The sequence below is a fragment of the Echinococcus granulosus genome (assembly GCF_000524195.1).
Source record: "Echinococcus granulosus chromosome Unknown EG_S00060, whole genome shotgun sequence".
NCBI lineage: Eukaryota > Metazoa > Platyhelminthes > Cestoda > Cyclophyllidea > Taeniidae > Echinococcus > Echinococcus granulosus.
This window is the reverse complement of record NW_020170440.1, coordinates 42,515-51,243: the sequence shown is the minus strand read 5'-3', so window position 1 is coordinate 51,243 and position 8,729 is coordinate 42,515. Positions and strand designations below refer to the sequence as shown.

General features: G+C 41.1%; 2 protein-coding genes across 2 annotated transcripts in view; one reads left to right on the top strand and one right to left on the bottom strand. All coding sequences in view use genetic code 11, as the record gives it.

Annotated features, from left to right (window-relative positions):
• Window positions 1–536: 536 nt before the first annotated feature.
• EGR_06601 (NADH dehydrogenase [ubiquinone] 1 alpha subcomplex subunit) lies at window positions 537–3,716 on the bottom strand (the record flags this gene model as incomplete). Its single annotated transcript, XM_024495850.1, has 6 exons — window positions 537–668; window positions 2,365–2,485; window positions 2,567–2,688; window positions 2,762–2,917; window positions 2,956–3,077; window positions 3,116–3,716. The coding sequence occupies 6 exons, from the start codon at window positions 3,714–3,716 to the stop codon at window positions 537–539; spliced, it is 1,254 nt and encodes a 417-aa protein (XP_024349708.1).
• A 2,287-nt stretch (window positions 3,717–6,003) lies between these two features.
• The window catches only part of EGR_06600 (Solute carrier organic anion transporter family member), a gene marked incomplete at both ends in the record, with an annotated part of 4,043 nt that continues 1,317 nt past the window's right edge, over window positions 6,004–8,729 (top strand). Inside the window, one exon of the mRNA XM_024495849.1 lies at window positions 6,004–7,189. Coding sequence (XP_024349707.1) covers window positions 6,004–7,189 — 1,186 coding nt within the window. The remainder of the gene's footprint in view (window positions 7,190–8,729) is intronic.

Here is an 8,729-nt window from a genome sequence, read left to right as displayed (position 1 = left end):
CAGATAATCCGGGCTTGGCCACTTTTGTTTTGTTTTACATTAGAAAGTGTTACACAGGACGACGACTAAACCACGGAATGCCGTAATCACCCCAGTATCATGATCTCCAACTCCTACCGAAGCCGTTTTAGCCTGAGGTACCACCAAAGTGAGCATACATCTCGTACCATCTTGTTCAGCAAGTTGATGACATGAGAAATGGAAGCCTACGCACTTCAAATTTTTTTACCAGAAGTGCATTGCTCGAGGTCTCATAATCGCAGATTCACTCAGTATTGGGGTTCACTTCAAAATGCTCCCTAAGGTTATGATCCGCGAGTATGCCTCCTTCCTCCTCAAAAGAACACTGTCTATCACTTACCCAAGTTGTCTAGCTAATAGGACATTCAGAACTAAAATTTGCGGACTAATGGGATGGCAGCTCTCGAGTGGAGTGAAAGCACTTGATGCTTGATAGAAAACCCTTCCCTTGGCAAAAAACAAGGGGACAAAAAATGTAGATTTTCTACAGAAGCCTAAACACGTCAGAGATGAGACTAGTAGAACGTGAGAAAGTAGGTGGGCCAATCTTTGCGGAAGTTTCGCGTCTCCAGCCAGGGATCAAAGAGAAGTCGAGGCATACTGTCCTTCGAGGGATCGTAGCCCGGGCGGTACTTCAATCTGGGATCCTTCAAAGGCAAATATACATCAGCTTACTACTACTTAAATATAAGAAGTTGACTAGACTATTGAAAAGTCATACTAGCGGATCTTGGCAGGGCTGGATCACTACTCAGACCTGTTTGAGTCCCGTCTTAAGCTAGGTAAAAGTAGACAGCTCGGAATTCCGAAGACGTGAGTGTTGAATTTCTTTTTATGAACTTGCTATTTTGAAGCAAACATACCGCCTGGAATGGCGATATTGATCTCTTGCATGTTTTCAATGCCCCACGGATTATGCGTCCCTCAAACGTCTAGGATCAGGAGTTCCACGCACTAAATCGGACGTTTACAGGAAAGACCCTCATGAGCTGAGGGTCAAATTCGTAGTGGGGTTTGAGCTCTATACCACCGTTGTGAAGGTTGAAAACATGCAACTCTGCCACGCGTCCTCGAAGCTCCTGGTGATTTTACTCTCGAAAACAAGTTCGGATAAAAGCAGATAATTGCAAAATAATTTGGGAATAACTGTAATGTCTGCGGTCACTAACCCAAGTACAATGCCAGTCATTAAAGGTGCAGTGATAGATCATCATCGCTATCTAAATACAATTAAAATGAGACATCTTTTCCGAATCAAGTGTAAAAAAAATAAGCCAGCCTCGTAAATCGCACCTAACAGTATAGTAAGAAAGGGAAGAGAATGAGAATGGAGATAGTATTTCACACAGATGAGAATTTGGAAAATATGAACAACTTAGGAAGATTACTACAGACAGAAAAACAGTTAGTGTGGGAAATCAGCAAGATAAAAAAACCCAAAATTGTGAATTTAAATAAACGAATTCAGTGGGGTCATAACGATACATTTGCTCCAAACTACTGAAACGAAAACCGATGACATGCGCAAATTTAAGATCAGACCAGTAGATACCACTTTGAGATTAAGCTGTTGTCGGTCACTAAGATAGGCGCTAGAAGTATAGACGTACTTTTCCTACCAGTAAAAAATGCATTATCTCGAGGTTCAGATGCCCATTTGTCATCTATGTTATTAAACTGGGTCGGTACATCAACTCTAATACAGACTTAACTTGATAGAGACAGAGGGTGTTCTATGTTGCTGAAAATTTAAGCAGTGGAATGGATTTACAGATAGGAGACGGAAGAAAGACAATAAAACAGAATTTAATGAAAATACAGCAAAAAGGAAACTAAGTAAATGAAAATAAAACTGCCCAAACACAATCATGTAGGATTAGAATGGATAAATCTAAACAATTTTAATAACAAACTCATGTTTCAATGGTTACGCAGTTGAAAAGAAATGAAACGGGACCAAGACCTCAAGTTTAATAAAATTGTCAAAAAATCGTCTCACGGCATGAAAGTACATTCAGAGAACAGAATAAATAAGACTAGCTTTAACCTCAAAACGGCATCCATTGCCGATATATTGGACCGAAACAACTCAATATCAATGCCTAATAGTGGATGATATTATAGCACAACTTGATCGATGCCCGTAAAATCGAGCAAAATAAGAACAGGTAAATCCGACCATCTTCAACACCAAACCAGCGCTCAATGCATAGGTATTGGATAGAAGTAAAGCAATACCACAACCGCAAATACAACGAGAAATAGACAAATCACAAAACCGCCTATACAAGTATTAAAACAAGGTAGGCAGAGAATAAGAATAGGGTTAGAAACGAAACTCACCCTCTTGTAAACAAGATATTGAAGCTCCTTGGCATCAAAACTGTAAACACCGTCCGTCATATCCAAGGGCATGTGGAATTTCTTGAATTGCGTCGTGAATTTCATCATTGCTGAGGAGAATCTGAGAGGTGGAGAGAGGGGAGCTTATAAAATAGTCAGAGAGGCAAAGTAGAGTAGAAAGAGGGGACTCGTCGATACCCACTTTGCCCGATTAGCAGTGGCAGACCGCTCGTTGAACAGACCGTTTCGCCATTCAAGAAACTTGTAGTCATCACGAATCAAACGCTCACCTTCGTAATCAATATCGGTCAATTTTTCCATAATCTGGAAAAAACACAAATGGGCATTAAGTATTTTAAGGAAACGAAATTTAACAAAAAAATCCAATACGACCTACAATAAGGAGATCATCCTCATTATAGATATCCGTATTGGTGCGATCAATGACAAAAATCTCGGAGTAACGAGACATTTTCTCCAGGTACATCTCTAGAGATTTTTCATACTCACAGAGGAAGTCGTCACCCAGGTTTCTTGCGTTGATTTGCCATGCCTATAAAAGACAAAATCACAACAATCCTGGGTACTCACAATCCCCTTCTTCTTGATGCCCTCACGAATTTGGTTGGTATTTGTTTTGATGTACACAATCAGATGGGGCTTCCACAGATTTAGCGCGGTGTTGGCGTGCAAATAGCCGAACCAGTCATGAGCTGAAATAGAGATAACCAAAAAGTAAAAAAATGGTCACCATATTCTGAGATGTATCCGCAGTTTAGGAGAGCTTCAACAAAAGCCAGATCAGAGAAGTGGCTGCGATCAGTAACAACCCCCTTTCCGGTGTTGAATAGAGTGCAAAGGCCGATGAGATAATTCCAGTATCGGTTTAGATAATACTGGTATTGCAAGTACATGGGTTTTCCATTTTCCTTAAGGTTTTCTTCAGTCCAAAACATTTCAGTAGTAAAGTACTGGGCTCCTTTAGGCAGCATGGTATTGTGCATTCGGACATCAACGGGAGGATTGTAGTTTTTTAGCGTGAAAATCGAATCATCGGTGGGGTCCGGACGATAATCCATCCCAAAACATTCAGCGATCTTCCTCGCCACGTGCCCTTTTCCACAAGCTATGTTCCCCTCAACGCATATAAACTTTGTGTTCTCGGTGAACCGGTGTTTGGTCCTGTCGAACATGAGCCATTGTGGGTAGCCCGTGCTGAGGAAATCAAACGGTGGTGGTTTTTTAGGCTCGAAATCCCCTCGAGCAGCCAATTGCAAGCCATGGGAAGTGAATATCGATGGTAACCGGACAAAAAGCAACGGCCTACGCGAGGAAAAGCGAGACAGCGCCATACACATACAATAAAGAAATACTCCAATGGGGGAAAGGCAGAATGGTCACGTAGCCAATCACAACCTTAGAAAGAAAATAAGGCATCCCAAAATTATTTCTAAATAAAATAAGGCATGAATCATTAGCAAAGCACATGAAATACAATCCATTAAATATTAGCTTGTCGTAGAATACGGTCTTGCACAAAAAGTGAAGTAACTAAAACGCAATACGTAAATTTTTCACTAAAGCTTGAAAATAATTGTTTTCCCTTGGTTGGTAGAAAATGCCTTAACCACCGAGATTTTTTGGTCTTGCCTTATAAAATGTGGTTTTGATGTTTTGGCTTGAAAAGAATGTGGGGCGCCGGAGTATCATCCTTAACACGCATTTTGTAAGGAAAATGCAGAAAAACAGTAAGGCTTTTCAAAAGCTTTTGACGGCATTGCAAAAGCATTAAGCCGAAACTTAAACACTGAGCGCTTGGGACACTGTCAACGAAAAAAAAATCAAACTACAAGCAGCTAATTAAAAGTTTACGGATGTGTTTAGGGTCTTTTGAAAATGTTGCCGCAAGTTTAAATGACTTTTTTTGCCTCTATTATTTTCGAAGTGTGTTTGAAAAATTTTTGAGTGGTCTAGTAATTTACATACACCGTTTTTCTGCTTTACACGGCTCTTCGCCTGTAGCTGTAGTACGCATTTATGGTATCGTCACGACCAATCTGGCCTACCTGCATTTACCATTGATGAGCGTGCACTTTTGATGCCTTTTCGTTTTTCTTACGTAGCCTCGTAATAATATTATCGAGGTGTTAGCGTTGCATAAGTTTGAATCTGAAATGAACGATCGTGTCAGCGTAAATACCCCGCATTATGCACGTGCGTCCGTTGCGCGCTAAAGGTTCGTGACACCTTTTGCGTTGCTATAAGGGTATTTGTGTGTGCAACTAATTTCCTGGTTTGTAAATATGTCCGTTTATTTGTTTTTTGTGCAGTTGATTTCGCTTATGAGTCACACAGACCATGCGTCGAATGTGTGCGTTGACGCGCTATCATCACCATTCTTCATTCTCACCCGTGAATTGTGTTGGACATTCAATTTGCGCTTCAGTATTCCATCATTCCTTTGATTTGCGTGGCTATTTTCTGGTTATACTTCGTATATCTTATCTCATTACAACTCCGAAGATTTGTATAGATATGATTCCTGATTTGAACAATTTGCGGAGTTAAACTGATAAATGTTACCACGCCTGAACTGTTTTAATCCTTTCTTTAGATTTTCGGATTTTTTTACTGTTTTAGGATGACTATATTCCCATTATTCCTTGCTTCCTTATTCTAGTACTGCTATTTTAGTACTCATTTCTTCCATTCAATGACTATGATTGTTTCTTTTTACTTTACATCTGTACTACCTGCTGAAATTTTATGGCTTCTACGGACTACAATAGGTCGCTTAAATTAAAGGTGTTCTCAGGCTTTCGTGTTTGGCAAAAAATTTTCGAGACATTTTGTCCCTCCGTAAAAAACCCCCTTTTAAAATTGGATGTTTATTTGCTGTCAGTAATACACTTTCCCCTCTGGTGATTCACTTCTTTAGATTTTGGCCACAAAATTTTCAAAGCAAACTCATCTTTGAAATTACCTCTTGAAATTTCTTTGCGTAAACACCCATAGTAGTCTTCTTGGCTTCATCCCAGAAATCTATTTCTCGACATTTTGCCTGTCTTCAGTCACTTGATTGTAATGAATCGTCGAATTTCGAACCGGTGCAATAGTCTACAATCTTTACATCGGTTTTTTGTTCTCTTTCTGCTATACCGAGATGGATTAATGATGCTGCTTTGTTTTTCCTCTTCTCCTCAGAGTTGAACATGTCCATATTCTGATTTTCCTTTTGTATTCATGAAATCCGATGACTAGCCACCTTTCTTGGATGCTTTTTATCCTCAGTGAACAAAAGTTAGTATATTTTGGTCTTTTTGCAGACATTCAATCATTGGTCGAAAAGCATTTGCATTATTTTGGGATCATTAAATGGTTTGTTATCTTCGTGCAAGTGTCTAGGAAACCATCCTCGACGCAGATCTTTAAGTGGTTTGACTCTGCCTTAATCCAAAGGAATTTGATTTGTATCCATATCAAGATTAGTTTTCTTCGGTTCTATAAAGTGCTAGAAATTAGTGAGTTCTCCCCAAAAGCGATAAAATGAGTGCATTTTAATATGAAGCACAAATAATCTTTTGACTTCCTTGGTTCTATCTTTGAAGGATATTAATTAGTTAATCCCGCTATTCTAGGATGAGTTCACCCTCTTGGAATTGTTACCCTCCCCACGGATGTGTTAGGAGTGCTGAAGGTGGTGCTAAAGCCGCCTCCAATACTAGCCTTATCGATTGGGACAAGAGTGTTCTCAACTACGTCTATGCGTGTATGCATCCTGAACCTCCTTTTCCTCCTCATCGTCCCACACCATACCCCCACCATCCCAACAGTGCCAGCACTGTCTTCTGCAAAGCTCATCGACGCATAGTCTCAGCCACCTCTCCCCACGCCTTCCAAATCAAACCCCCGCGTCTGGTCATCGCTCACGTTCGGGGGCACTGTCGCAATGCCTCCGATCCAGGAATGCACATCTACTTTCCTCCACCCCCACCCCTTTTCCTTCCCTCCACTGCTGCGACTATCGTGGATGAAAAGGAATGCAACCTCTCCAATGTGGACACTCCCCCGCGACAACCGCCTCCTTCGCCTCTTCCTCCATCTCCATTGTCTGACCGTATCGATAAGGTGGATATCGGTGCTTCAAAGTCCCCGTCTCTTCCAACTGCCATTGACAAGGTTGCAACCAAGGGCACAGCTTGTCTTATTTCATGCCTCCAACCTTTGGCAAATTCAGTCATTCTTCTCATCTCTCTCTGTGCTATGGCCTTATTTCAAGCCCTCGTCTCCTCAGGCTACTTAAGTAGTATAATCACCACTCTAGAACGGAGGTTTGATCTCACCAGTCGGCAGGTGGGCTACATGTACTGCTGCTATGAGATGACTTCGGTTTTTTCCACCATCTGGTTCTCTTTCGTCAACGCTCGTCGGCACAATAGACCAAGAATTATTGGTCTCCTGGGTATTGTTCTCGGCTTGGGTTTCGGCCTGTTTGCCCTACCACATTGGCTCTCGGGCTCGTATAATCCAGGAAAGGTGGGCATGAGAAGTAGGCGCAATAACGAAGTGTTGTGTTCAATAATTAACACTAGTGGCACCACCCCGCAACCTCCACCGTTTATCGATCGATCGTATTGCAATCAGACAGAAGTGACGTTGCTGCGGATTGGTCAGGAGTCGGTGATTGCGTCGGACTATACAGTGGCACTGCCAGTGTTTTGTTGTGCTATGGCTCTGGCGGGTTTCGGATCCAGTTCGTTGTTTGTCCTTGCACCAACGTTCTTTTGGGACAATTTATCCCCAAAGCAATACCCACTCTACTCAGGTGAGTGAAAGTCATTATTAGACAGTACTTTAATGGAATCATTAAAAAGAGTAATGGAGCAGGTTTTAGAGTCACTTTTGCTCATGATTTGGCTAAAATGATTTGGTTCTGGCTGTTCTTGTCAAGTTCATCCATCCATTTCTTGGTCTGCCTGTAAATATGGTAAATGAATTCGTGAAAGAATTGATTGGTAGTGGATGGGGGCATGAAAACAAGACGAATAGATTGGTGAATGGGTGTGGTCGTGATCGATGCACTCCAGGTTGATTAATGGAGAGATCCAGAACGGGTGGCTACCGTGGATTTGAGATGAATGAACGCGGATGAATTGATTCACGAATGGAGTGGTGAGTGGGCAGAGGCTTGGATCAGGATTAGGTGGATGGATGGACTGATAGAATACAAACCGATGTCGAGGTGTTAGTTACCAAAATGAAGGGTTCTTCTTTGTGATTGGCCTTAAGCGACTAAATATCGATTTCGATGCAAACTTCAAATTGGTTATAAAACTTAGTGGTTTATGGTGAACAGTAGTGTACGATAAAGGGGAATGGTGTTTATTTCAATTGTAGTAGTCTCTAGCGTGGAATCATTTGGAAGTCCTAGATATTGCATTTTCTGGTAGGTGAACTGATCCATATCTGAAGTGGAGCTGAAGGTCGGATGATGCTTTACCCCGAGTGTAAGAAAGTATCGTATTCTCAGGTCATGATTAAAAAATGATTGTGAATATGAAAGTAGTAGATGATTTTCAGGAGAACTTACTACTCTACTCTAGACTAAGTTGGTTGTTATCTTTCGATTCAACTCCGGAGGCTCTTCTCCAATGAACTTCTGCAGATTTGGGCATCGACAACAGACCTCTTCCATCGCCCGTGTTGGCGTAGCATTGTATCATTGAAATCTAAGTCGTTGATCTTTTAGCGAAGATGATGGTTCGCCACCAGTGTTGAATGGACGTATAGATAAGCAGATGGATGGTCGGATAAATGAACTAGTGGGGGAGTTGAGGGATGATAGTAGTTTCATAAATTACGAACCAAAGGTCATCGAAGTCATTCCTCATCTTCTGCAGTTTTAAACGCTGACAGCAACTCACCTAGCTTTATTCTGGAACCTTGAGAAATTTACTCTTCTCTTTGATACACGTTTGATTCAAGCTTTTTTAGTGGTTATCCGTGAATTCTGAAGGTAAGGGTGTATTACCAGCTTTAAGGAAGTCAATTCACATCCCATTTATCGCTTAACTAACACATTGCTTCGAGACGGCCTGGCCGCCCACGAATCTGAAAGCTATGAACTCGAAATACTATTCACTTAATTGTTTGAATTTTAAGGTAATTGAATAACCTATCTTGTGACTCAAGGAAGTTGTAAATAATCATAAATTTGGAGAAAGTAATATGAAGAAATTATTGAACGGTCTACATTCTACAGAGGAAAATTTTGCGTAGTTTTTGGTGGAATGCCCTGTGATTGTCTATGTATGCGTATTGTAAAGTATCGAAATTTGTCAGTTTATCCGTATGCTACTCTCGAT